Below are 27,340 nucleotides of genomic sequence, written 5' to 3' on the forward strand. Positions count from 1 at the left end.
GATTGAAAATGCACACGACCAGAATGAGACACTGGGCAGTTGCCATTCCCAGAGGAATTTTTGTTTAACTTCATAATGTTCTCAATCTCACCTCAATTTCATTGAGATGTGAAGCTGTCAGAGAGTCCAGATCATCACGAAGCTCTGAGGTTCTCATTGGGTTAAGCATATTGTGAGCTTTATCGCCCTCTGGGATCTGGGTCTAAAATATTCCATTACAAAACGTGACCTCTCTTGCACTCAGATGTGGTGTAACTCTTTGTCTTGTAGTAAAATCATTCGAGTGTGGATGTGTGTGTGTTTTTGTGTAGACTGTACAGATGATTCTGGACTACTGCTCTGGTGCCATGGTGAATGAGGTGGAAGGCCTGGGAGTAGAGTTGTCTGAGACTGATCAGTCGGTGTGCAAGGCCTCCGGAGAGACGCCAGGCAGTGAAAGGTAAAAACATGCTGCTATAAATACATTTGATCGTAATATATCGATTAGTTCGAGGAAAAACCCTGGTGAAAAGATCAGCTTAGACTATTTGCATGCTGGTTCATAATTTCTAAATTTGTTAAAAGACAAGTTTATTAAAGAACCCATGAAATGAAAACGTCTCAAGTTACGTATGTAACCCAGTTCCCTGAGAAGGGAACAATACACTGAGTCACGTTGCCACACTTTTGGCATGCCTGTGTGGCTTCCTTCGGACAATTAGAATCTAAGGGATTCCGGGATATAGGTGCCCTTTTATGGCATTGCTACGCTACATCACCTGATCTCACGTCAGCTAATCAAGATTGGCATGTTTTCACACGTGCTTCAGACACCGGTCACACAGAACCGATCCCATGGCGTCAACATCTTGACGCAGCGTCAAATTCCATTCGAAAATGGAACTAAAGTTTTGTGGATTATTGATCAGAGTGTCATGGCCTCATATTTTAAACCTGTCTATATGCTTGTGTCTTTTCCAGGACAACAGACCAAAAATAATGTTAACTTATCTTTCACTCAGGAATATACAAATATTTGTCAAATAAAATGCTCTCTAGAATACCAGTTGCCTCTGTCTAGCAAGTTCCAAATCATGGTTCCTGGTTTTGATGTAAACTAAATGCACATACTTTATTTTCTCTTCAGGTTTTTGGACATCTACCAGCCTCTCCAGTTGGGTGGGGTTAAAGAGACACACTCACCCCGTAAATTACACCCCAATTACAAAGGATTTGTGGGATGTATGAGGAACCTTGTGGTGGACAGTCAGGTAAAACTAGTGTAAATGTGATTCTTTTTCTAGATGCTGCTTTGCTTATAGTATAGTATAGTATGTATAGCTTAGCCTTCAGGAGGGAGTCTTGGCAGAAGCAAAATATAATTGCATCCTAGTTTGCATACTTGCACTACGCAATAAATGTTTGTACTTCACTGGAAATGGGAAAGTACATAGTTATGCAGTGTTTGCAATTGCCTTTGTAAGCATTTAGCTAAAATCATTACGTTAAAATACATTCATATTTAAAATGAGTTGCCTGCTTAACTACTGTGGAAGGGTCATCCTCACATTCATCTGCATTTTTCCTCAAGTGAAAAAGTTAAAAATGAATTATTACAAACTCCTTTTCTTTCATTAATCAAGTGACTGTGGGAAATACTACCCAAAAACTCACTCAGGAATGCACGCTCCAAAAAAAACATTTGGGCACGTTTGGCTTTCTATTTTCAGCATACTATTTTTGGTAGATCTGGTATGCACCAATACTATTTGAATTGATAATTTGTAAATTAGTACAGTGTAGATATTTCTATTTTAAAAATGATTCCGGGATGTTTTCTCTATTATTGGCAGTTGGCCTTCATTCATAAAACAAACAATATGAATTCTGCTGCAAATCATTTGTAAAATGCACTTTTTGTCACATATGCACCACTGTATGTAAATTTGCACAGAAATTCATTATACTCATTAAAACATAAAGCTTCATTCACAAAACATGAGTATATTTGTATTCTGTCAGTGTTAAAAAAAAATTCTTTTCATGGCTGAAATTCCGACCTAATGTGTTTCGGGTTCCAATCCACAATCTTTTGTCTGGTCGGAACAGACGTTCACCTGAGCCACTTTCTGACAGCGAGTCGATACGGATCAATGAGGTTCAGCATTGTGCTGACTCAGGCCTTTCTGTGTTTGCGCATGTCTTATTTCTTTTAGGTGTTCGACCTCAGCAGTCCAGCAGAGAGCGAGAACAGTGCCCCAGGATGTGCCCTAACGGATGGTGTGTGTCTGACCGCTGGAGGACCCTCCTGTGGGGTTCATGGGAAATGCTTGGGGGAATGGGGCTCCTTCAGCTGTGATTGCCAGCCTGGATACAGCGGGCACAAGTGTGACAAAGGCAAGCCAACACAATATGTATCACTTCATGGGCTATATTTGATGACAGTGACTGTTATCATATACCACAATAATAATACAATAATACCACACTTATGTAAAGTAATGTGCAGCAAGACATTTCATTGGCCCTAAATCCTTGAAACTATCGTTCAAAAGTTTGGGGTTGGTAAAAAAAAATGTTTTTGAAAGAAGTCCCTAGTGCTCACCATTAGTCACCAAGGCTGTATTTATTTGATCAAAAATACAGTAATATTGTGAAACATTATTACAATTTAAAATAACTCTTTTCTATTTTAATATATTTAAAATTTAATTTATTCCTGTGATGTCAAAGCTGAATTTTCAGCATCATTACACCAGTCTTCAGTGTCACATGATCGTTCAGAAATCATTTTAATATGCTGATTTGCTTCTCAAGAAACATTTCTTATTATCATCAATGTTTTGCTGCTTATTATTTTTGTAGAAACCATGATACATTTTGTTTCCAGGATACTTAGAATGTTCAAAATAACAGAATTTATTTGAAATATAAATATTTTGTAACATTATAAATGTCCTTGTTGAATAAAAGTATTCATTTAAAAAAAAATCTTACTGACCCCAAAATTAGCTCCATATTAAACATCTAATATCTTCCTGATTTTTACTATGGTTTGTATAGCACTTCCTGAGTGGTCATTTGAGAAGGACAGTGTGATGAGGTACCAGCTGAGAGGGTTAGGAAGTCCACGCAGGACCCAAGCTCACCTCCTGCTGAGAACACGCTCCTCCATGGGCAGTCTGCTCAGCATGGCTTCACGGGACACCAATGAGTTCATTATCCTGGAGGTGAGTGATACACACCAATGCAATAACATCTAATGCAAAAACATTCTTTTAAAGCATCCCTTAAGTGTCCGAATACTTTTTGGGGTGAGACAATATGTCTTAAAACTGTAACGCTGTGTCATCTTTTTGTCTCTCAGATAGTAGATGGGTACCTCACTGTTCGTGCTAACCTTGGGGACGGCGCTCACCATCTCAAACTAACAGGCCAGCGTGTGAACCACGGCCAGTGGGTCTTGGTCAGCCTTCATCGCCATGACAACATCTTTACCCTGCGACTGGAGCAGGGCGGGGGTTCACGAGAGGTCACGGGGGTCCTGGGTCAGAAGAAGGAAATAGTAGTTCACCCCTCCAGCGTGTTTCTGGGAAACAGCGCCACTCCAAACACACAGGGAGACTTTCAGGGTGGGTTTTCTCTTCCCTTTCTTCCTCATTGCTGTAATTCAAACCAATACATTTCTCTATATTGCTTTGTTTATCTCCGATGAGAATGATTTTTCTTCTTCAGATGTTTTTATCATTCATGCTTTTTATAATTAAAGCTTTATACTCGACTACTTTCTGGAATGCTTGATTCTGATTGGTCAGTCTCAGCATTCTGTGGTCAAATAGTTTTTGTATAAAAAGGCAGACAATATCTGACACTGTGCAATATATATTATTAATACACTACTGTTCAAATGTTTTAGATCAGTAAGATTTTTTTTTAAGAAATTAGTTTCAGCAAGGACACATTCAATTGATCCAAAGAGACAGTAAATACATTTATAATGTTACACAATATTTCTTTATTATACACAATATTGCACAATATTTCTAAAATAAATGCTGTTCTTTTGACCTTTTTATATTCATCCAAAAATCCTGGGGAAAAAAACGTATCACAGATTCCACACAAAAAAAACATAAGAAATGTTTCATGAGCACCAAATCAGCATAATAAAATGATCATGTTACACTGAAGACTGGATTAATTTATTATTACAGGAATAAATTACATTTTAAAATGTATCAAAACAGAAAACAGTTATTTTAAATGGTGAAAATATATCATATTACTGTTTTACTGTATTTGGCTGAAATAAACGAGCATAAAATACTTCTTACTCTTAGTTTACTCTTAAAACTCATAAAAGAAATCTTACTGACCCCACACTTTCGAAAGGTAGTCTAAACTATTATATAGTATTTTAATATATATTTTAATAAATATTTACAATATTATAGATTTATTTGGTCAGTAACTGTGTAATGAGTGAGATAATTCAGTCATGCAATCATAATTGCAATCTAAAGGCAAACAGGACCCCAATTCAAAATTACAGTCATTATATAGTCCAAGAGAACCATTATATTGCCTAGTAAAAAAAAAAGTGCAACTATATATAAATACTTATAATGACAAAGTTACGCACTGTTTTTTACCGTACAGGCTGTATGCGTGATGTAAGGCTGAACGGTCACTCTCTGCCACTGGATGGTCAGGGCACAGAGTTCAGTACTGTACTGGAGCGGCATGGAGTCGTGCCCGGCTGCCACTCTGACGCCTGCAGTGCCAAACCCTGCCTGAGTCCACTGTTCTGCACAGACCTGTGGAGGAAACACGAGTGCAGGTGAACGCTCTCTCTCACGCGCTTTAAACTGTCAAACTCCTCTTTCTTTATTTCAACGTCCACACTCTCTCTCCAGGTGTCCAGCCAATCAGGTTGCAGTGGTGGATGAGGTCACAGGTCTTTTGCATTGCGCCCCCTCCCCCTGCGGCCCCACCACATGTCGTAACGGTGGCTCCTGCCTGGCTCACTCCACCAAGAGCTACCAGTGCCGCTGTCCAGAGGGCTTCAGGGGCCAGTGGTGTGAGATCGGCCAGATCAAAGCCCTTCGTCTCGCCCCGCTCAGTCCGAGCTCCATCCTAGCCATCAGCATGTGTCTGCTCGTCTTTTTCGGTAACTATCAGGATATCTTCACACACACCCATATATTGTCATAATGTGTTGCGGTGAAGTGTCCGTTATCATTGTGGAACCATGATGCGACCCACTCAGTTTGTGTCAGCGTATTAAGAATGCTGACAATAGAGAGCTAACAAACAGGGGTAAAAATTCCGAGGCAGGCCAGGCATGTGTGTGTGTGTTTCTGTCTGTCTGTGTGTGTTTCTGTGTGTGTGTGTTTCTGTGTGTGTGTGCGCGCCTCAGACAGGTACAACAATGACGTGACAGGCTGGCAGTGCCCTCCAGGCCTCTCTGCCAGCTCTGACACCCCATCAGACACATCGCAAGCACACACACAAATCCTTTTTTTTTTTTTTAAGCATTACCGCATGCAGGCAGGAAGAAATCACTCATCAACTGAGGCAAAAATATGATGGAATTGGTTGGGCTTAAAAGAAATTTGGCAGAAAATGGTGGGTTATTTTCAGATTGATCTGCCTTTAATTGAAAAGAGGAGTCTTACCTTCCGTGAACTGGCTAGATGGCATGAGCTGGTGAGAGCTGAAGCCTGCAGTCAAACTTTTGCACTTAGAAGTCAACATGAAATCAAAACTAACCCTGTTTAGTTCTTATTGAGATTGATTTAAATTAGGTGCACATTTTTCAAAAGAAAACAATCTTTCGTCAAAATGTGATAACGTGCTCTGCCTCTAATTTAAATCTGTGAATGACATAATTGAAATATAATTTATTGATTTGAAATGTTTCATATTAAATTACACTATCATTCCAAAGTTTGGGTTCGGTACTTTTTTTAATGCTTTTGAAAGACATCTCTTTTGCTCACCATGTCTGTGTTTATTTGATCAAAAGTACAGTAAAACAGTTATATTATGAAATAATATTACAATATAAAACAGAAAAAATACTGTTTTCTGTTATATCTGTTATTCTATATTTTAAATAATATCATATATATAATATATATTTAATATATAATTACTGTATACATCATTCTTGTTTGAATCTCTCTCTCTTCCCTCTGCAGCCGTGCTCGTGGCAGTGACCGTATGGAATCAGAAGGGCAGTCGGAATAAGTTCCGCAAGCGAGGTGTGTACCACATCCCAGCGGAGCACGAGAGCTGGGAGGACATCCGGGAGAACATCCTCAACTACAACGAGGAGGGAGGAGGAGAGCAGGACCAGGTATTCCATTAACACAGGCCAGCCGGGGGGAGGTATTGATTTACTTTCAGTTAAACTCAGGTCAGGGGAATGACCTCTATCAGCATCAACACTGCAATGGCATCCTTTAAAATGGTTTAGTTAGAGAGTGGCATCCCGTTCCATCTGCCAAATAAAATACCATTATTTTGCATTTCAAGTCTTAACTGACAGTCCATTTAAATAATGAGATGTTAATAATGAGATGAATGTGTATTAGTTTGATATTCCAAACTTAGCAAATGTTTCTTGATCAATATTCTTTGACATGCATGACATGCCATGAGAAAAGGTACCTGTTTATATACACTACCGTTAAAATTTTGGGTTCAGTAAGACTTTAAAAAAAAAAAAGCAAAAGCTTTTATTTAGCAAGGACACCTTCAATTGTTCAAAGGCCTTTGTAAAGGTTTTTACATTGTTAAAAAATAATTGTATTTCAAATAAATGCTGTTCTTTTGCACTTTCTATTCATCAAAGAGTCTTACACAGCACAACCATTTTCAACATTGATTATAATGAGAAATATTTCTTGAGCAGCAAATCATCATGGGATCATGTGACACTGAAGACCGGAGTAATGATGCTTTTCCATCACAGGAATTAATTACATTATAAAATATATTAAAATAGAAAACGGTTATTTGAAATTCTAATAATATTTAACAATATTACTGTTTTTACTATATTTTTTGATTGAGCAAAAACATAACATCTTACCACCCCCAAACTTTTGAATGTTAGTGTGTTTTAGATTTCGATTTTGGACAAATAAAATCCAGAGTTAAAACTGTCGCCTATGTGCCCAACAGAATGCCTATGACATCACCGAGCTGAAGAGGCCGCTGTGTTCCAGCTTGTCCCAGTCCTCCTCCTGCACCACCGCCCCCCTCATCAAGTCGTCCCAGGGCTCTCAGGAGGAGGTCCACCCCTGTGGAAACATCACCAACGGAGCCACCCTTCCCTACCACCACAACGCCAGCTGCGGCGGTCACTGCGCCATGGACTTCAAGAGCTACGTGTCGCGCATCATCTGGGAGGCCGACAACGACAGCCTGGCGTTCCCCATGGACACCTACCACGTGTACTGCATCGAGGGAACGGGCTCCTGCGCGGGCAGCCTCAGCTCTCTGGGGTCCGCCATCTCAGAGGAGGGCTTCAGCTACGACTCCCTGCAGCACTGGGGCTCCAAGTTCCAAGGCCTGAGCGAGCTTTATCGCAGACCCGAGCTGGCCGTCCCCTACATGGACACGGTGCAAAGCCAAAGCCAGGAACAGTGACAGTAATCGGACGACCCGAGCACTTCAAGCCCAGCGTTTGTTTCTGTGTTAGTGTTTTATTGCCTTTATATGGTTCCAGTTTGAACGCTACAAAAAACTTGTCCTAAGAAATGGTTTCTGTTCATTTGTGATGCAGTCACACAGCTTTAAGGGTGAGGAGCATCTGAGGTTGGAGGACTGATTTGTTTTATTTATTGAGTGAAATATTAAATGTACCGTATTTATTTTTTGCTCTGATAGGGAACAAAGCCAGTGAATCATCAGGACTTCACCATGATGAACATGGTATACGGTCACATCCAGCGTGTCACAACTGAGGTGAATTGTAGCGAACACACGTGACTAATGCTGCGTTCCATTTCTAGCTTTATTTCTGTCAGATTTCCATCTTAGAAGGTTGTGAAGAACTTTGATTTTGCAAAAATGTGAATACACACCACCGCTCAAAGTTAAGGGTCTGTAAGATTTTTTAATGGTTTTGATTGAAGTCTCACCAAGGTTGCATTTCTTTGATTAAAAATACAGTAATATTGTGAAATTTTATTACAATTTAAAATAACTGTTTTAACGTATTTTAATATGTGATTTATTCCTGTGATGGCAAAGATTAGTTTTCATGATTTTTTAATGAAAAGAAAGTTCATTTTTGTATATATTTTTTAGAAAAGTCTGTACTGTTAATTTTTAATCAATTTAATGCATTCTCGCTGAATAAAAGTATTAATTTCTTTCAAAAAAAAAATCTTACTGACCCAAAACCTTCACTTTAACAGAGTTAATGGTACTGGAAAACCTAGAAATATAAGTATTTTTAACATTTTCATGTCTGGAAAATAAAATAAAAAGTTAGAATAATAAGAAAAGGTTATAATTAACTCAAATAAATAATATAATTAAAAATAAAGTTATCGAAAAGTAATAGAAAGCGACAACAGAACAAGGCTATTTGGTCAGAAGCCATAGAAACCAAATATATCCCACATCCGCCTTTGAATGGAGCGCAGCATTATTCCCAGCAGTTTTACTCATCAGGGCGTTACGTTTCAAAAATCTGCACTTGACCAAAACACTCTTGTTTAAATGGACCCAGCTGCACTTTTGATGGACGCCCACCTCTGAATTTTAACTCTGAAACATAAATTTGCCAAAAGAGGGTCATGAAGACACAGAAAGACTTCATAGGTGACTGATGTGCCAATGAATCACAAATCCACTCACGCGCAGAGTGCATAAGTTACATTACTTTCGGTCAGTGGCGGTATAAATCTGCTTTCTGCCATGAATATTCATTGTGTAGGTTTGATCTGTCTTTGTCTTTTTCATATGAGAGACGTAGTGTGTGATGCCAATCATTTCTGATGCTGGTGTGCTGAAACGTGGCGACACTATCGTCTGTGTCATAACACCAGATGAATGTATCGTGTACTGAGTAGCCGAGTCGAGGCTCCACTGTGTCAAAGTCTGTTTTAATAGTTCAAATGTGGCCAGACGCAGCGCAGATACAATCACTAAAAGCTTTTAAATATTTTCAATTGCAATATACTTATAAAGGATCTGTATAGTTCTATTTTTATTGTTGTGAAAACACAAATATTAGTCTGCTAAAATGTGCAGGCTGCATTTTGTAAGAACAATGAGCCATAAGATTGGTTTATCAGTTATATAATAAATGCTCAGCAAAACCTATACAGAGACATAAATTGAGTTGAATCTCACACATGATCCTTTACAATAAAAGGGCAGTGGCCAAGGCAACGTCGCTTCATGCCTCCTGTAAACCATCTAACAAGAGCATGAGGTCATTGCCACAATGGCTTATAGTTCCTTTCAGCCCATCACAGACCAGTGCTGCTCGTTGTACCATGTAAATACTGTACATACAGAAATACTTTTTCTAGGGACTTAACTTTTTCCTTTTTGTATATGAATTTTAATAAATGAAATGTTTTCCTTGAGACACTGTGAGAGAGTGGTTATTTTCTCTTGGAGTTTCCCCATCCAACATTTCACGCCTCAATGTCAGTGATATTCTTGTGTTGTTGTACTGCCACCCTGTGGTGACTTACAGTAATAACAGGCTGATTGGTTTTACTTTATTATTTGCTGTTGCCTTGTAATCTCTATTCAATTCTGCCTGTTCTCACCTATGTTCCTTGACGGTTTCCCTCCCTGTGGCACAATAATATAATTTCTACATTTTGTCACGAATATTTGTCTATACACGTGTGACCTTCTGTGTCTATTGCCTGTACTGTTAGTGTCTTCTTAAGGACTGTTCATTATAGCTGCAATTCAATAATTGTTTATGATTCAGTGAACTAGTATGAAAAACATCGTTTAAACCCTTTCCAGTATCTGTAAAGCTTATTTGGCGAAAAAAGGGATGTTTCTTTTTTTGCTGAGTTTATATATATATATTTGTAAAGGTGACTTTGAGTCACCATCTTCGTAAAATTCTTGTTGTATGTACAGTGAGGAAAATAAGTATTTGAACACCCTGCTATTTTGCAAGTTCTCCCACTTGGAAATCATGGAGGGGTCTGAAATTGTCATCGTAGGTGCATGTCCACTGTGAGAGACATAATCTAAAAAAAAAAAAATCCAGAAATCACAATATATGATTTTTTAACTATTTATTTGTATGATACAGCTGCAAATAAGTATTTGAACACCTGTCTATCAGCTACAATTCTGACCCTCAAAGACCTGTTAGTCTGTCCCTCGGACTGGGGCTCCATGCAAGATCTCACCTCGTGGGGTCTCAATGATCCTAAGAAAGGTGAGAAATCAGCCCAGAACTACACGGGAGGAGCTGGTCAATGACCTGAAAAGAGCTGGGACCACCGTTTCCAAGGTTACTGTTGGTAATACACTAAGACGTCATGGTTTGAAATCATGCATGGCACGGAAGGTTCCCCTGCTTAAACCAGCACATGTCAAGGCCCGTCTTAAGTTTGCCAATAACCATTTGGATGATCCAGAGGAGTCATGGGAGAAAGTCATGTGGTCAGATGAGACCAAAATAGAACTTTTTGGTCATAATTCCACTAAACGTGTTTGGAGGAAGAAGAATGATGAGTACCATCCCAAGAACACCATCCCTACTGTGAAGCATGGGGGTTGTAGCATCATGCTTTGGGGGTGTTTTTCTGCACATGGGACAGGGCGACTGCACTGTATTAAGGACAGGATGACCGGGGCCATGTATTGCGAGATTTTGGGGAACAACCTCCTTCCCTCAGTTAGAGCATTGAAGATGGGTCGAGGCTGGGTCTTCCAACATGACAATGACCCGAAGCACACAGCCAGGATAACCAAGGAGTGGCTCTGTAAGAAGCATATCAAGGTTCTGGCGTGGCCTAGCCAGTCTCCAGACCTGAACCCAATAGAGAATCTTTGGAGGGAGCTCAAACTCCGTGTTTCTCAGTGACAGCCCAGAAACCTGACTGATCTAGAGAAGATCTGTGTGGAGGAGTGGGCCAAAATCCCTCCTGCAGTGTGTGCAAACCTGGTGAAAAACTACAGGAAACGTTTGACCTCTGTAATTGCAAACAAAGGCTACTGTACCAAATATTAACATTGATTTTCTCAGGTGTTCAAATACTTATTTGCAGCTGTATCATACAAATAAATAGTTAAAAAATCATACATTGTGATTTCTGGATTTTTTTTTTTTTTAGATTATGTCTCTCTCAGTGGACATGCACCTACGATGACAATTTCAGACCCCTCCATGATTTCTAAGTGGGAGAACTTGCAAAATAGCAGGGTGTTCAAATACTTATTTTCCTCACTGTATATATATATATATATATATATATATATATATATATGTATATGTGTGTGTGTGTGTATATATATATATATATATATATATATATATATATATATATATATATATATATATATATATATATATATATACATACATAAATATACATACATATGTTCATATATATATATATACATATACATACATAGAAATACATACATGTATGTTCATATATATATATATATATATATATATATATATAATTATTTTTACTTTTTTATTTTATTATTTGCTGGCTCCATCTGTCTGAAAGTTCTCCAAGCCATCATAATGCAGTGGTATGTGGGACACGCATCATTAAAAGTAAAAGCATGTGTTTGGAGTGGGTTCTTTGTCTCAGAGGGTCTTGCAGGGGGTTGGGAGTTCAGGGGTATGAAGCTTAATAAGGAGGGGACATTCGTTCCCCAGAACTACACAATAACTCACACAACAGAGGCATTGTAAGGAAAGTCCATGTCTTCATCACCAGCCAGCCACATGTCTGGCAAACACCTCTATATAGAGGCCAGCTGACCACTGCAATAACATTTATCAAATGAGTGTAATATGTAACAACATAGCAAGAGACCAATGCCTTATCCAACTTTAACAATAAGAAAAACTCTTAATTATAGAACTGAACGTCTCCTGCAAATACTCAAACTTGAGCTGCTGTAACAGTTTCCTGTCAAACACGCTCCACACATTGTATATCAAAAGGAGTTTGTCTTTATCGTCTTTCCTCTAAAGTTAATCTGGAGGTGAAAACAGCAACAACTCCAGTGGCTTTTTAGGGGACTCAGACGTCACAACAGCACCTCAACGCCCTCATTAGGACAGTTTGCAATTCAAATGTGTTTGCCTTAGTGCTCTTCCTTTGTCACTCCACCAAAAGGTACATCAGCTCCCCCATGATACTCTCATGCTACAGTGAAGAGGTGACAAAATGGCTTCACGTTAGATCAGGTAGCAATGTTTGTGCATTTCTGTGGGTAAAAATTATATAAAATTCTCAGTATATGTAAAACTACTGTGAAACATTTCTCCTAGAATTTAGACACTTAAGGGCCACTTAAAATGTATTAATTCACCGCAATATATAATACCACACCATATGGCAATCATTTAAAAAAGCCATTACAAATTATATTTTCAATTTTTGCATTTATTTTCAGATATATTGTCTAAATGCAATTGAATGTTTACAGCTAAATGTGGCATAAGCGTAAAATGAATGCTTATATATAGAAGGGCCATGACACCTTTCTGGTATATGTTTGGCTCTGGATTATTTGTGTATATTATAGGCTATATATTTATAGACTGGGATCAGCAAAATAGTTATAATTTCAAATAAATGCTGCTTGTTTGAACTTCCTATTCATCAAAGAATCCTAAAAACAAAATGAATAATGATTTCCAACTTAATATTAAGCCTATTGTATTAAACTTCTTTCAACAAGAAACATTTCTTGAGCAGCAAATGAGCATATTAAATTGATCTCTGAAGGATCATGTGACACTAAAGACTGGAGTAATGGTTTTTATCATGCTAATTATTTTTTATTCACCCACCACTTAGTTTAAGCACAAAGAAGATGGCTCTTTTTCTTTCATTTTTTTAATAACTTCACATTGTAAATTACAGAAGATTGACATTGTTATTTGTACACATATACATCTTATGTACAATTCATAGTACTTTTTACAGTTCTTATTCCAACACACGTAGCTAAGACCATTGGCTCAAGTCCAGGTCAAATTTAAATCAGGCTATGCTACAAACAAGGCATGTAATTCATAAATAGCAAGCACCTCAAATTATTAAATATGCCTTTGGCATTGAGGAAAGAAAATTTGCAATTCAAATAATACAAATCTACCTATATGAAATAAATACGCAGCTTGCTTAAATTCAGTTTGGTTAAACTCACTTCTGAGGGGTAAAAACAGTCAAGTCTTACAGGAATATCTTCCAATCGCAGGAGAATAAAAGCACGGGAATGAGGTTCACAAAAGATGTAAAGATAAGAAAATAAACCACTAACCGATTCTGCTCGTCTTACAGGGTTGTCCGGTTTAACAAGCAGACTTAGCACCACTGGGTTGACATTGGACCACATTAACGACAAAATTCAGAACGTTTCATAACAAGCGCACACATACACACACACGCAATAAAATTAAATTGTATTTACACAACATAAAAGGTAACATATGATCCATGAAGCAGCAGCATTTGTGCACACCTCTGAACTGGCAATGTGGCCAGAAGTTCGTAAGCAGGTTAAGTCTAAGACTGAGATCATTCACGTTTCACTTCTAGCTTCAGAAAATGGATTTTAATCCATTCTTCGATGGAAGGCACTTTTGAGTGCTTCAAATACTGCTTCGGGAAACCAAACTTAGGTTCTCCCTCAATTTCGCTCATAACATCTTAAGTTTTGTGAGCTACGGCATCTCAGCCTTTGATTTGTTTCCTATAGACCACCCAAAAAAATACCACAACTGTGTGTCTCTGGATGCGTTGGTCTAGAAGGTCTCGCATCTCTGGGCTGTGATGGCAATAATGAAGACTAGCTACGCCATGTTCTCCTCAAACCCGTCAGACAGCAGGTTTCTCAGTGCTTTTAGGAGGGGTCAATATTCCCGCTACAGCCAACGGAGACATCCGGTCCAAGCTGTCCTGCTGCCGATCATGTGCTTCACTCTGAAAAGACACACAAGGTTGTGTTAAAGCTTGTTAAACCTTAAATAACTGACCTGACTGAGGAGACGATGAAAATGAGAACTGACCAGCATGGCCAGATAGTCCACGTGGGTCTGTGTGTTGTGTCGATCTTCTGCCGCCACCTTTTTGAAGTCCTTCAGCTGCGGTCTGGGCCATTCACGTACCGTCCGCACAAATGGGTTCATCCACCGCACACAGCTTGATATGCTGTCCCATGTGAGCCCTGGTGGGAAAGAAAAAGGAAATACTTAGCCCAGATCAGACGCAACAACAACTTCCATCCTTAAAGCACTTCCAAGATCAGAAAGCTCACCTGATACTTTATGGACCGTTTCAAAAGACGTAAAGTGACAAAATGCAGCAGCAGCGAGGACTCCATACTGGTAATCCAAAGAATTAATGTCCAAAATGCAAAGATCCAACAACTGCAGAGAGGATTCAAGAGTCAGAAGGGGCGTCAAGATATAACAAAACAACAATATACACACTTCAAAGGAGCTAAAGTCTCACCTGTGCGATTTGGATGTAGGTTTCCTGTGAGAACTGAGGAATGAGGAAACTGGCGTCATCCTTCAAAGAGTCCACTTGAGAGTAGAGCTTCAACCATGAGATGACGGTCTCAGGACAGAGGTCCCAATTTAACGCCTTCAACATGACAAGCTCCTTAGAAAGAATCTCCTCCTCATTACAGGCCCCGTCCGTCACATAAGCGAACTCCTGCAGCTTTGGCGGGTAAATCTCCTGTCGAACAGAGATATTTGTGAGAAAAGTGGCACCGTGGAGTTCTGTGATGTTCTTCAGTTGACTTTAATATTGACTACAAAATGTATAAACACTGTCTAAACGAAGTTTAAGTACCTCTATCTTTGAGGCTATGAAGAGTGATGTTATGCCGATGAGCTGCAGTTGATCTTTGCCAGTGTCTTTCTGAGTGAGCATGAAGCGATCAAAGATGTCCTGAGCCAAGTAAAACGTCTCTCGGTGCAGAGTATAAACTTCGCTGACCTTCACAGAAAGAATTTAATATCATATTAAACACATTTAGATGACAAGAACAAAAAAACCTTTACAAATGTGGATGAAAACAAACATACCTCTATGAGCCAGTCCAGTAGAATAGACCTCATTTTGGGCTGCAGGGCTGGATGTTGCTGGATGAAGCCCTTGTCATGTACGTACTTCAGCTCCTTGTTCAGCATCTTTATCCACACATCATCTGAACTGGCCCAACTGTCAGGACAACAGTAAATGTGTGCCATTAAACCAGAGAGAAAGCATTGAATGATATTTAACTTAATAAAACGCGTTCTGGATATCACACATATTTCCTGCTTGTGTATTGCAAAATGCTGGTAATAAATAGCCAAATAGTTTTCACTGATTTTAGATTAGTTTCTCCAAAGGAGAAAAAAACATGTGTTTGAGTGTTCGTTTCATTATGCATTATTTGTAAAAAACAAAACATTGATTATAAGCATTTACTTTCACTTTTCAAAGCATGAGATGCTGTGATCGGGTCCTACCTGAGGCATGGCAGTGGAGAGGGCTTCACAAAGAGATTCTTGAATCTGAAGCGCTTAAAACCAGAGAGATTACCGGTCTCCTGATGAGTCTCCTTCTGAGGAGTCTCGATTAAGACACTGGGATTATTATCACCTTCAAAACAACGGTTCTAGGAAAGAAAAAAGAAAGTATGCTGTTACTACTTGGGTTATATGAATAAGGCTCAACCAAATACACTTACATAGGGCATGAATAAGAACCGAGTAAGCATAGTGTTTCCATTACTTTTCTTTTCATAAAAACACTTATAGTGTGCATTGTTTATAGTTTATATTCTGTATTGCTGCACAGGAATATCATTTCAGGTATCAAATAACAGCATTTCATGTTTCTGAACTTTTATTAATATAGCAGCTTCAAAACAAAGTTAATACTAAAGATAACAAATACTATACTAAACTAAAATAGATTTTTTTCGCGGGCTGGTGAATAAAGGGAATAAACGCGGGAGGGTCTGGGCGTGACGTCACGGCGCGCTGATTATCCCAGTGAGACCATTACTGCGCATGACTGAACTACTGCATAATAAACTGACTGCTAGTGAAAAACTAACATAGGCTGTATGCTAACAAACTAACATTCCTTACACTAAACACAATTAGTTTGGCTCTTTTAACTCTGGATGAATAATACAAATCATGTACAAATATACATTTTACTTATGATAATCAGCTCACCTGAATTTCATAATTTTGTTTCTTAGCTGCTGACGGGATTCTTCTATTGCACTGCTGAAAATAAGGTTTTGATATTTAAATATTGGCGTACATTGGAAAGAAGATTATACAATTTTCAGAAACATAACGTTATGTCAAATAAATAGCAATATCTCACCTCGCCTTTTCTTTTCCTCTGCGGTTTGTTCTGTTCTGGTGCGTTTTCATTTCTTTCTTGTAATGTGTGGCGACTACTATTGAAATACAGAAGTAATACAGAAATAAGTATTGTCGTTTATTTAGGGTTAGCGTAAATAAAATATTGATTCGACAAATAGTTCTTACCTGCGTCTTGACATTTTCTAAACAAATGGTGTGCTTTTCTCCTGTGAAGCAGAAACATACAACGTTAAGTCACAATGCAAGTGAATTAACCACAAGTAAAGGAAGAATAACGACGTAACTGCATGTCGTCTATAAAGCACTATTAAAATATCATTAATAAAGCGTTTAAGAGAAATACTTTCGACAAAAAGGCTTAACAATAACGTTAAGCCATTTGACTGGAGCGAAGTACATACATGACCAGAAATAGTCTATCATACTTCTATAATTCACACGAACTAAAATCCAAACAGTTAAAAAATCTAAAAGGCATTAAGAGTAAATGCTAAGTCTGCACAAGCAGTAGTATTATGTTTTTACAGAAACCAGAAATACGTGATCCAGTTCTGTAAGTTTATGAAAGGACAGTCCCCGCCAATTTACATGAAGCGGGAGACTACAGCTGCCCCCACAAAAACCCATCTGATAGCTATTAAAAGCGCATTAAACACCAGTTTAACCGAGAATACTGTTCAGGGAACTCCTTAGTGTGTAGAAAATCCATAGGACTCTTCACAATATCAAGTATTTTCTTAATTTATGAAAGGAGTTTACGAAGAGACGTCCACGTACATACGATCTAATCTGGCGCCTAGCAGAGCTGGCTAACTTTCAGCAACATCCCCCCTATGAGCTCGACATTACAGTAAATATTTGGCTATGAGATGGTTCTGAAAATATGAATTGTCCCTTTTTCCTAAATAATAAAGCTAAATACAGCTGCTTTTAAGGGTCCCGCAGGAATCTGCATCCTCATCTTCGTCTAGTCGTAGATAGATGACTGGTTAAAAGGCTCAAACATCCGTTTTAAACCAACAGTAACATCAAACAACAGCACGGTTCCTGCTTAAACATGATTGTAACACGATTCTGAAGAGGTAAGATTAAAGTAAGAAATATTATAAGTGAAAGAAGACTAAAGTAAGTGTCCTTACCGCAGAGTTCAGTGCGAATGAATGAATGAATGGCGCCAAGCATTATATAGTCAAGCGGTTCGCGGCTACTGCGCATGCGTGGCGCTCTTTTCAGCTTTTAAAAACAACCCAAAAAACTATATATAACATTGTGTTTTCGAGCTAAAAATGATCAGTTGGCCTGATGTGTATTGTTAAAAAAAATCCGCATCGATTTAGAAATGATTATGTTGATCGTTTTTGAGAAACCTACGGGAATGTTTGTGGTTTGTAGACTTGCTTATGGTCGCGCCGACCTTTGGTTTAAATATGTAAAAAACGCGCTTTCCTGCTTTCCCGGTTAAACGAATCCGGGGCCCGAGGACCTAATGCATCATATGCGAGTGGGTCTGTATGTTAAACATTGCATTTATGTGAAATTATGAGAGTTTTTTAGTCGAAGGAGACGCTTCCTAGTTTGACAGCTGCTCGTGGGCGGGGATTTGATTCGGTCTGACCAATCATCGTTATTCCACGAGAAACAACGTGCTCTTGTAAACAAACCCATGAGAAGAGAGAGCAGCCCTTCTGACAGGCAATGACAAGCGTGTTGAAATTTATTTTTAGCATCAATCCTATCGTAATATTACTTGCATTTCACAATCATAGAGTGCAAATTTATCAACTATAAGTATTTTTTCTGTTGTTTTCAAAGAAATGTTAATTCTGTCACGATATACCATTTTTTTCTGACATGGCGTTTCTATGTCTCTCCCTGGTTACTTTGTTATTTTGATCCAACCATAAAATTACATGAACACACTATTATACATACTGTTTCCGGCGAGAGAAACACAAAATGAAACACTCAGAAAAGACAGCTCTGTTCATATAAAATCAACGCGACAGCTTTCGTACTTAAACACGTGAACAAGCAATACTGCATTTCATCAACCTTTCGAGAGATCAAAATCCCAAAAATATTTTTTTGAAGCGAAATCGGCGCGAATTCTTCAACAGTAATCCCGCTCAACCTTTTGTGTATGTTAAAATACGTCACATCCGGGGTGAAGAAAAGTGCAGCTACGTGTAATATGAAAATGAATAACTTCTTCATGCACTTCATGAATGTCTCCCAAATGCAAAGATCCCCGATATTCTATGTTTCATGAACATTTTCAAAACTATAAATGCTGAATGTCTGAGGGATTCACTTGAGAGGACTTTCCAGACAATTCAGTCAGTACAAAAAGCTAACCTACCTAACTACGTTACCACTGTCACAAATTAACTTCCTTATAAAGAATTTACTTTAATAGGCATTTTAATTTTGTAAATGCATTAATTGTTTCCCTGGCCAAATAAAAACAATTATTAATTTAAATACATTTTTAATTAGAAAAAATATTGGCATCATTAATACTAAAGCAGCCACAATTAATCCACAAGAGTCAAGACATAAAAATTAAATATGGTAGATTTTGGTTAATCTTTTCAGATCTTAATCAGTTAGCAAAAACCTCCATATTAGCTTCATCATTATGAATACAGATTTCTGTACAAGCTACAAGTCACTTGGCACTAGAGGAAACTCACTACACTTCCATTTTACCCTACATTTTAAATATATATTTATTGGGATGCATGTAACCATCCAGTAAAAGAACGAGGAGGGCACGATTAAATGGGTACAGTTAGAAATCTGCATTATTAAGGTTAATACCCACACTGGTACAATGAATAATAAGCTTGCACTAATCATGGCTTGGGATTCTTGAGAGATTAGTTGGGTTGAGTTACAGCTTGGTATGGGTTCTTTGAAACGCTCCTGAGTGGAAATCTTTCATTAAAAGTTGGTGAGGTGGTTACAGTATAACTTGCACATATGATGCCAGAACATGCAAACACCTACCTAGTCTATAAGGCCGGCATCATACATACATTTACATTATATTTGAACGTTTCTTTTTACTAATAGAAAAGGAAGAAAACGTTAGTTTGTATTAAAACATTTATTGAGAAGAGAGTATACATACTGACAAATAGGTTTCAAGACATATGAAATGAACAATTTATTTGCAAATTATACTACCCATACAAAACAGTTTGTGTATGACATGTATCCAAAACATTTCAGTTCAAGAAAAAGATAAATAAACAATGCTAAAACCCTACACTTTTGGCAAAGTGCTGTATTATTCCAGTAAACTAAAAATCAACCAAAGCATAGTCTAAAATTTAGCAATGCCACAGAAAATATTCTTCACACATTAAACACAGAAAACATTTGCTACATTTCGTGTAAAAAGTTGACAGAGCAAGTGGCTCACAGAGACAAGGTAATCCTCTGTGCGTAGTAAAATTACATTTGTTTGTGTCCCTTTGGACAAATTTCAAGTTCTTCACGGATGCATTGTCATACTGTTCAACTGGAAGGCACATGATCCCCAAATGCATTTCAAGGCAAAATGAAATCCCTGTTGTGAATATCAAAAATCGGGCGTCTACTGACAGGGAAAGAGGGCCTCTCCAGTATTACTCGAGGAATATGAAGAGAACCTTCCGTCCCTTCCATTCCCTTCGTCCACAGAAAGAAATGTCAGAAAATGCAATATACTGCTCAACGCAGACTGCAGCAAGCGAAAGAAAAGAAGAGAAGCTGTAGTTGTTTTCCTTGAGTTGCTCATGCATGTAAAATGCATTCGGCTGAATGTCAGAGTTAATGAATTCTGTTTAATTCATTTAGGTGAGACATTTACCTTGGCAGAGTGAAGGGAAATTTACAACACCAGGTCTCGAGCGATAAAGGAATAAGGAGTAAGTTCGTTGCTACTTTAAATATTTTTATATACAACGTGTAACTAAATAAAACATGAAAAAGGCATATTACACAAAGTCACTACATTGATAAAAATCTAAATGCTAACAGTTTCACTCCGTCGTCTACGTTTTTAACAGTCAATTAAGAGAAAGAGTTTGTTTCACAGTCCTCGGAGAAGCAAGCGTTTTTGCTTTCATTCAAAGTGTGAGATGCACGTTGTTAAAGATTTACATCAATTACAAATATTTCCACAAGGTAACATAGACATTTACAAAGTTAGAGGTTTTCTAGTATGTACAGAGACAGTTTACCATCTGCAAGTAATCTGCATTCTTAGCAAAGAGCAAAGGTGAACAGTGATGACCCTGAGACATGTACTGCAGATATAGAGCAAACATGAAAAATAACATTTCAACACTTGATGTGTTTTTTTTTTTTGTTGTTGTTGGTTTTCCCACCTGTTGGAAAATTAGCACTACACAGTCATACATCAAATCAATCACTAAAAATAGGAAAAACTGCTTACATACATATCCATGCCGATAACACACACTCTTATCAACTTCATACTGATATGTAATATATTCAATATTTTTTTCTTTTGAAAATATTTTGGAAGTTTTTTTTAAATATATTTTATATATTTTGAAATCTACTATGGAAACAAGGCTTTTAGTGATAATAAACCCAGTATACTTTACATTTTTTTTTAAAGAGGAAAAAAACTAAGAGGAAGAAAGCACTGATCTACAGAGTCACAGGCAGGTTCCTTCCTAACCATAAAAGTGCTGCTGATGATTTCATCACTGATGTGATTGAAATTAGTATGGCTTCAAAAAAGCAAAGAAAGCGTCAAGCTGCCTACACATGCTCGAAACAGAGCACTTACAACATCATGCTCACTATAACAAAACATAACAGATGGAGCTTATATGGGGAAACATGTGACGTGATGCAGACACATTCAGGTAGAGCGGAACCTGCCGTGAAGTAAAGTGACCTATGGCATTGATTCTAAAGGACTCCGTTCCTTCTGGCGAATTCTCCCAGTGAGGAGAGGGCGGCGTGCGGGGGAGTGCAGTGGGGACCGTCTCAGTAGTTGTATTGCCTCTGTCCCGGCTGGTGAACGTAGCCTCCGGTGGCTTTGGCCTGTCTGGTTCCGCCTTCGCGCAGCAGGTTGAGGCGGCGAAGGGCGTTGCGGGACAGCTGCTGGCGCTCCACATTGTCACGGATGCGCTGAGCCAGACGGACGTTCTTGGTCTGCTTCAGAAACCCTGCGTGAGCAGCGACCAGAGCGGCTGCGTAGCAGCCAGAAGGATGATTCGGCCGACGCTGAACTTCAGATCTACAAAGCCAAACAGAATCTGTCAGATTCTAATATAATACTATATAACAATAGAAGACTCTGAATCTGCCCTTTACCTTAAAATCGATGGCTCACGGGTGGCGTCCTTGGCAGGTCGTTGACGAGGGCTGTGAACGGCGTACACGGACATGCTGGGGTGCTCGATCAGCAGGTTCTCCAGAGGACTGGTCTCTAGCAGGACCGGAGCTCTGCCTCCAGCCATGAAACATGGCGGAGGGGTGATGAACCAGCTCTCTTCCAGCCCACATGTCGCCTCTAGACGCAAAAAGTTGCCGTCCTCTGCGTCGGTGTCTGTCGCCGAATCCAGAGAGGAGCAGGAGGAGCAGCGCACAGGAGAGTCCAGGGGAGCGACATTATCAGAGCACACATCCACCAGATCATCTCCACACACACCTGAGCAGGCTTTCGCTACAGAGAGGATGTACAGAGAGGATGTTACTACAGTGAAATTACTATCTGAATAAAATTTCAGTGTTTAACTCCATTCGCACTGTTCACAACATTAAAGTTGTGATCATCTTTTCTTTCCTATTGTGTAGTATATTGTGTAGCTTCTCGAATTAGAAAAATGTAGGGCAGGAATTGATTTTGTCCATTGGGAATTAATTGGAGTATTGGATCATTGTAATTTTAAAAAACGAATAATGTACATGGATAAATTATTTATAACGAACACTGCAATATTCCATGAAATTTTAATGAAACCTTGAATCACTTGGCTTGTTGAGGAGAGGTGCGCTATTAATTTTTGAAGTAATTGAAGGAGTACTATATATATGTTTAAAGTCATATGTAGGGAGGAGAATATCGCACAAAATGACTTGGGACAGTAAAAGACTGTCTAGAATGACCTAGCAAGCACCTATCACCATCTTAACAACCATACAGACCATCTTAGCACTGACTAAGAATAGCTGTCTGTCAGTGGGTTTTCTTCAGAAAAAAGGTTCACAATTTTTTTATATATATATCAAACTTGTGAAGTAAATAAAATGGAACCAAAATTCAGCACTGGATTATATCGAAAACATCATGTCACTGGCTCTATGGAAAACAAGTCATGTGTATAGACAGAAACGAAGAGAGTCAATATTTTTGCCCACACTTCATTTCTATTTGTACTCTTTGTGGCTCCTGGCAGGTAACCAAAACTGGTGTAAACAGCTGGCTTTTGGTCTTTGAAGCATTACACTTTCAGTGGCCTCTAGATGGCAGTGTGATTGAATAATTCTTCACTCCAGTACTTGGACTGATCAAACACTGCAGAAACTTGACAGTCATCACATGCAGTTCATGTGACAGATTTGAAAAACAGTGATAACAATTCATATATTTGCACTAAATGTAACAAGACTAGTCACTATAAAGTCCCACACCCATAGCACTGATGTTATAGTACACACAGAACTTCCCTTGCATAGAGCCACACCTTGTTTATCTGTAGACTTGCAGCATCCTGCCAGATGACATCGAACATTTTCTCAACTCAGCTGGTTAGAAAGCTCTTAACCTTCTTATGGCCCTCTTCAATGTCCCTGAGAAGCCAGTTAACCTTTAATCCCCTCACCATGATGGGAAAATTCTCACATAAAGATATTTCCATCAAGCTATATGGATATGAAATGAGAGCAATGTTTTAAATCTCCAGTCCCCTCCTGTCTAACTCAGCCTTCAGGCAACGATTGATGTTTGTAATAATTCCGTGTTCAAGGCCTACTCTCGTTATGAGCATAAACGGCAACTTAATCGGTCCTATTTTTACCGCAGACCCCATCTAGACACTTTTGTCTGACAAGCTTGTTGCCCATAAACATGTCTGTCTCCTCCTGTCCTAACAGAGGTAAACTGGGCCAACCAGATTGCCTTGCACCTAAAATATTCACACACACACACACACACAATATGAGAAGGCCTGTATTTGGGCAGCTTATGAGAGGCATCATGTTAATGAGGGCATTGCGTCTGTGCCAGGTTTTACAGAATCTGTAACATGGCTCCAGCTGACCATGTCATCAGTATCAACTGAGGTGAGGTAGGGTCATATCATGCATAAGAGGACGTTTGCATGCCATATCTGCACTGATTTCCGGGGGAAATAGGCAGGATTCTGCTGAATGCATTTAAAATTCATTACAAAGTGCAATCCCTTTTTATTTCAGAGAAAAATGGAATATTCTATGAGAAAAATGTAGAGCGAGACTTGACTCTATAAGTCGGAAATTTGGGGACTTTGTTCTAAGCATTGGTTGTTGATTCGATTTTGAGATGTGGGCATTCCACTAAAAATTTATCATTTACAATAAGATCTATAACATGCGTTTTCATTTCGTGCCAACTTTAACATTATCCCATGGACTGTTCGGCTTAAGTGACGTAAGCGTAAAAAGAAATGTAGAACAGCAAGTACTTTTTGATTAAAGATTCTGAGACATTTTTATTTATTTGGAATACCATGATAAATAAAGGTGTGATGAATGATTGATGAATCATTCATGACACGGTAATGAACGTGCATTAAAAGTAAAAGGTTTTCATTTTATTTTCATGTTGACTTTGAATGTGTCAAACGAAACTGAGACTTCTTGATGCAAACTAAGCCTGTTCCTATCTGCATTTAAAAAGAACACAATGTCCATTTTTCACTTTGCTGATCAAAAACAAGATAAGATGCAAGAAAGATCTCTCACCTAGATAATCGACCAGAATCCACTCATCGTCCTCCTCCTTCTCGTTGAAGTCTGGATCCACAGGACATCCACTGCCCTCCTCCAGAGAGTCTCCAAACAAGATGCTGGTGAACCTCTGAAACATGTTTTTGTCCCGGGCAGAGGCGTGAGGCTGGACAGTCCTGCTGGGAGTGGGCGAGGGCCGAGCTCTTTGGTCATCAGCTGCGGGAGCCGCTCACTGAGATCTTAATAAAGGTGCTGAAGTGCATTAGTTACTCCTTCTCAGCTGAGGAACACCTGATGAAGTTCAGCCATTGCTTTTGTTGATTGTGCAAAAACAGGTCCTGGAGGACAAGCGAGAAGACAACATTGTTGTTAATGACAATGTCAAACAACACAAACTGACCAGCCTTCAAGTACACAATATTTCCTGGTGATGAGCAGGTCATGTTCTGTTGCGATTAGCAATAAATTACAGGTTCACGCTTATAAAAGACAGACGGATATTCCTGAGAACTGACCAGCCAAAACAAAGCAGTCTAAAGTGTCTCTGCTGTCACAGATACTGCCTGTCCTCTTCATGTGAAGCTGATGCCTATGAAAACTGATCTTTGCACAGTTACACCCAGCCTCGTTCAGGTCTATGACTCATGAGGGTACCCTTTTCTGTTGTTTAGCTTGCGACAACAAAGAGAGACATCTGTGAAGTGAAGGACTACAAACTGTTCTTCACCCCACAGCATTATTGTAACAAGACAACCAATTCATACTCCCTCCCCACCTGCTCATATAGTCATGGCAGCGGTCTTTGTTTGTGTGATTAGGGGGGTGGGGGCTATTATGGGGTCACATACATATAATAAGCACCCTTCAGAACCCCAAAAAGAGGATTATAGACTGACAAGCAGCGATAAGCAGTACCGGGATGGCTTTGTCTCAGCAGCCTAGAGGAAAACTGTATGGCTCAGAGCCAGAGGTCAGATTTAATTGTATAAAAATAACCAATTTTTTAACTTGGGTTTTTATTCCCAATATTTAGGAGATCATTCCATATATCTAATATATCTATATATTCCTCAAAGCTAAGAGACTCAAGCAAAAGTTTCAATTTGCTGCCCGTTTAATCTAGTCATCCATGTAAAGGTGATGTACAGACTAATAAAATACATAAAATCTGCCCTAATGTGTACAGATTATACAGCTCACTACAGAAAAAAGAAAGTAATTTTGTAAGGCTATTGATTCTACATGTCAAACGAGCAATAAATGCAAAATGCAGTAATATAGTGCACATTAATCTGATTATGCCCATGACATGACAATGGCCCCATTTAGGCTGAAAATAACAATGCAATTAAAGCAGAATATAGGCTACTGGAACTGCACTCGCTTCTCAAAAACCATCTTAAACCAGCCTATAAGACTGGCCTCCCACCCTGGCCAAGATGGTCCTCAGCTGGTTTCCCCACCAGACCTGGTGAAAAGTGCCCAAAACCCTTCTAAAACAAGTCAAAACCAGCAAACCGTCTTAGACTGGTTTAATCATTTTTACAGCAGCTTGAACGTACAATTACATAACACTATGTAGAGTAGACCACTGCTCATATTTCAATATTCATTCACAGCTTTGTTCAAACTACTGGTCGACATTGGCAAAACATACATATATAGATAAATGAAAATAAAATCGTAGAACAACATTTAATGTCGAAATAAAGAAAAACAGCGTCAAAGTTGACATATGGAGAGCATGAAAACAAAATACCTCATACTTAAGGTAACATATAGCTACATAAGATAACACTCATAAACAACTAAACCCCTTAGCTGATAGACTATTAATCTGTTAACAACGCAAACATGCATTTGGTAAGCAAATAGCACTGGGACATCGAAATTTCAACGATGCAGACATATACGAAAGCTGCATTTGCTTGTCATATTCTTATGTTTTATTGACCCAAACACACAGAGACTGGCCGGGGGAGGGATGAGTGTAACCCTACACCGACCGACTGGGCGGAACGAGAACCCAAACGCTTCAACTGGCTCTGCTGAACAAAGCTTAATCCGTAAAATCCAAACATGCTCACATTGCAGAAACAACAGACACAAACAATGAACATTTCAGATGGCCCGCGGGCCTCGACAGGTTGTGCAGAGCGTCGATATATTTAAATGCAATTTTTTTACTTTTTTTTTTTTTTTTTTTTTTACTTTTTTTTTTTACATTTACATTTCTTTTTACAACCTCTATTGATCAAAATTGATGAAAAATTCGTAGTATTCTTTAAGTCCGGAACTTTTCTTTAACGAATTAAACCAGAATGTCTGTCGATCAACAACAAAGAGGTTTTAACTCACCTGCGGCAAAAAGTAATGTAAACAGGAAGAGGGTTGACTTCAAGAACAAAAACAGATGAGGTAGAATATTTGTCGTGCGATATATAAAAATATATAAATACAATTCTTCCTGGAAGAAATTAAAAGTTTCTGGACCCTTTAGTTCGGAGTTTCGCAGTCGGTTCTTTTTCTTTTCTCCTCCGAGGTCTCAACTGCTCCCTTTGTTATTGTTGTGGAAAATTAACAGCTGATCGGTCGTTACGTCACTGAGGACGGCCCACAGGCGGGGCTTGTCAGAACCCTCTCAGCCAATGAAATTGCGCCCCTGACTATGACTGACTGTCACCAACGCACGTGACCCATCCCGAGAAAGGCAAGACCAGGCAGAGCACTCCATGTTAAGGAGTGTCACCCACTAATTGTTGGGTTGTACTAAGTTTTTGAAAATATGCTTTAAATTTGTTTTTA

The 27,340-nt window shown here is 38.8% G+C and overlaps 3 protein-coding genes across 6 annotated transcripts in view; 1 reads left to right on the top strand and 2 right to left on the bottom strand.

Moving 5' to 3' along the window:
- Positions 1-9,592, top strand: part of LOC307172009 (neural-cadherin) — a 114,929-nt gene extending 105,337 nt beyond the window's left edge. The window contains exons 25-33 of the mRNA XM_079893996.1: positions 312-439; positions 1,127-1,250; positions 2,196-2,376; positions 3,043-3,209; positions 3,347-3,611; positions 4,639-4,819; positions 4,896-5,149; positions 6,183-6,340; positions 7,171-9,592. Coding sequence (XP_079750122.1) covers positions 312-439; positions 1,127-1,250; positions 2,196-2,376; positions 3,043-3,209; positions 3,347-3,611; positions 4,639-4,819; positions 4,896-5,149; positions 6,183-6,340; positions 7,171-7,638 — 1,926 coding nt within the window. The 3' untranslated portion in view covers positions 7,639-9,592. The remainder of the gene's footprint in view (positions 1-311; positions 440-1,126; positions 1,251-2,195; positions 2,377-3,042; positions 3,210-3,346; positions 3,612-4,638; positions 4,820-4,895; positions 5,150-6,182; positions 6,341-7,170) is intronic.
- Positions 9,593-12,998: 3,406 nt separating this feature from the next.
- On the bottom strand, positions 12,999-17,792 carry ccne2 (cyclin E2). Of its 3 annotated transcripts, none has more exons than XM_079893868.1 (11): positions 17,719-17,792; positions 16,745-16,785; positions 16,578-16,653; positions 16,421-16,471; positions 15,704-15,852; positions 15,275-15,410; positions 15,039-15,185; positions 14,691-14,921; positions 14,494-14,605; positions 14,246-14,403; positions 12,999-14,159 (listed from the first exon to the last, which is right to left on the bottom strand). In XM_079893868.1, exons 2-11 carry the CDS (start codon positions 16,756-16,758, stop codon positions 14,055-14,057), a joined length of 1,179 nt encoding a protein of 392 aa, XP_079749994.1. In that variant the 5' UTR covers positions 16,759-16,785; positions 17,719-17,792; the 3' UTR covers positions 12,999-14,054. The 3 variants fall into 3 exon arrangements, with proteins under 3 accessions (XP_079749994.1, XP_079749992.1, XP_079749993.1); XM_079893866.1 differs by having other exon boundaries at positions 16,421-16,474; positions 17,719-17,791; XM_079893867.1 differs by lacking the exon at positions 17,719-17,792 and adding an exon at positions 17,357-17,517 and having other exon boundaries at positions 16,421-16,474.
- A 3,282-nt stretch (positions 17,793-21,074) lies between these two features.
- Positions 21,075-27,103, bottom strand: tp53inp1 (tumor protein p53 inducible nuclear protein 1). Of its 2 annotated transcripts, none has more exons than XM_079893885.1 (4): positions 27,029-27,103; positions 24,551-24,873; positions 21,920-22,271; positions 21,075-21,842 (listed from the first exon to the last, which is right to left on the bottom strand). In XM_079893885.1, the coding sequence occupies exons 2-4, from the start codon at positions 24,672-24,674 to the stop codon at positions 21,590-21,592; spliced, it is 729 nt and encodes a 242-aa protein (XP_079750011.1). In that variant the 5' UTR covers positions 24,675-24,873; positions 27,029-27,103; the 3' UTR covers positions 21,075-21,589. The 2 variants fall into 2 exon arrangements, with proteins under 2 accessions (XP_079750011.1, XP_079750010.1); XM_079893884.1 differs by lacking the exon at positions 27,029-27,103 and adding an exon at positions 26,894-27,022.
- Between the last annotated feature and the right edge of the window lie 237 nt (positions 27,104-27,340).

Source organism: Squalius cephalus, assembly GCF_949319135.1.
Source record: "Squalius cephalus genome assembly, chromosome: 15".
NCBI classification, from domain to species: domain Eukaryota; kingdom Metazoa; phylum Chordata; class Actinopteri; order Cypriniformes; family Leuciscidae; genus Squalius; species Squalius cephalus.

What these genes read in the sequence shown, in the direction of transcription:
- ccne2 (XM_079893866.1), bottom strand. An exon ending in AACAAAATTATGAAATTCAG is followed by an intron (nt 15,853 to 16,420) that starts GTGAGCTGATTA and finishes TTTCTTTCCTAG; the next exon opens with AACCGTTGTTTTGAAGGTGA. An exon ending in TCTCCACTGCCATGCCTCAG is followed by an intron (nt 15,411 to 15,703) that starts GTAGGACCCGAT and finishes TTGTCCTGACAG; the next exon opens with TTGGGCCAGTTCAGATGATG.
- tp53inp1 (XM_079893885.1), bottom strand. Translation starts at nt 24,674, where the DNA reads ATGTTTCAGAGGTTCACCAGCATCTTGTTTGGAGACTCTCTGGAGGAG. An exon ending in GATTCTGGTCGATTATCTAG is followed by an intron (nt 22,272 to 24,550) that starts GTGAGAGATCTT and finishes TCCTCTCTGTAG; the next exon opens with CGAAAGCCTGCTCAGGTGTG. An exon ending in CGTGAGCCATCGATTTTAAG is followed by an intron (nt 21,843 to 21,919) that starts GTAAAGGGCAGA and finishes TTGGCTTTGTAG; the next exon opens with ATCTGAAGTTCAGCGTCGGC.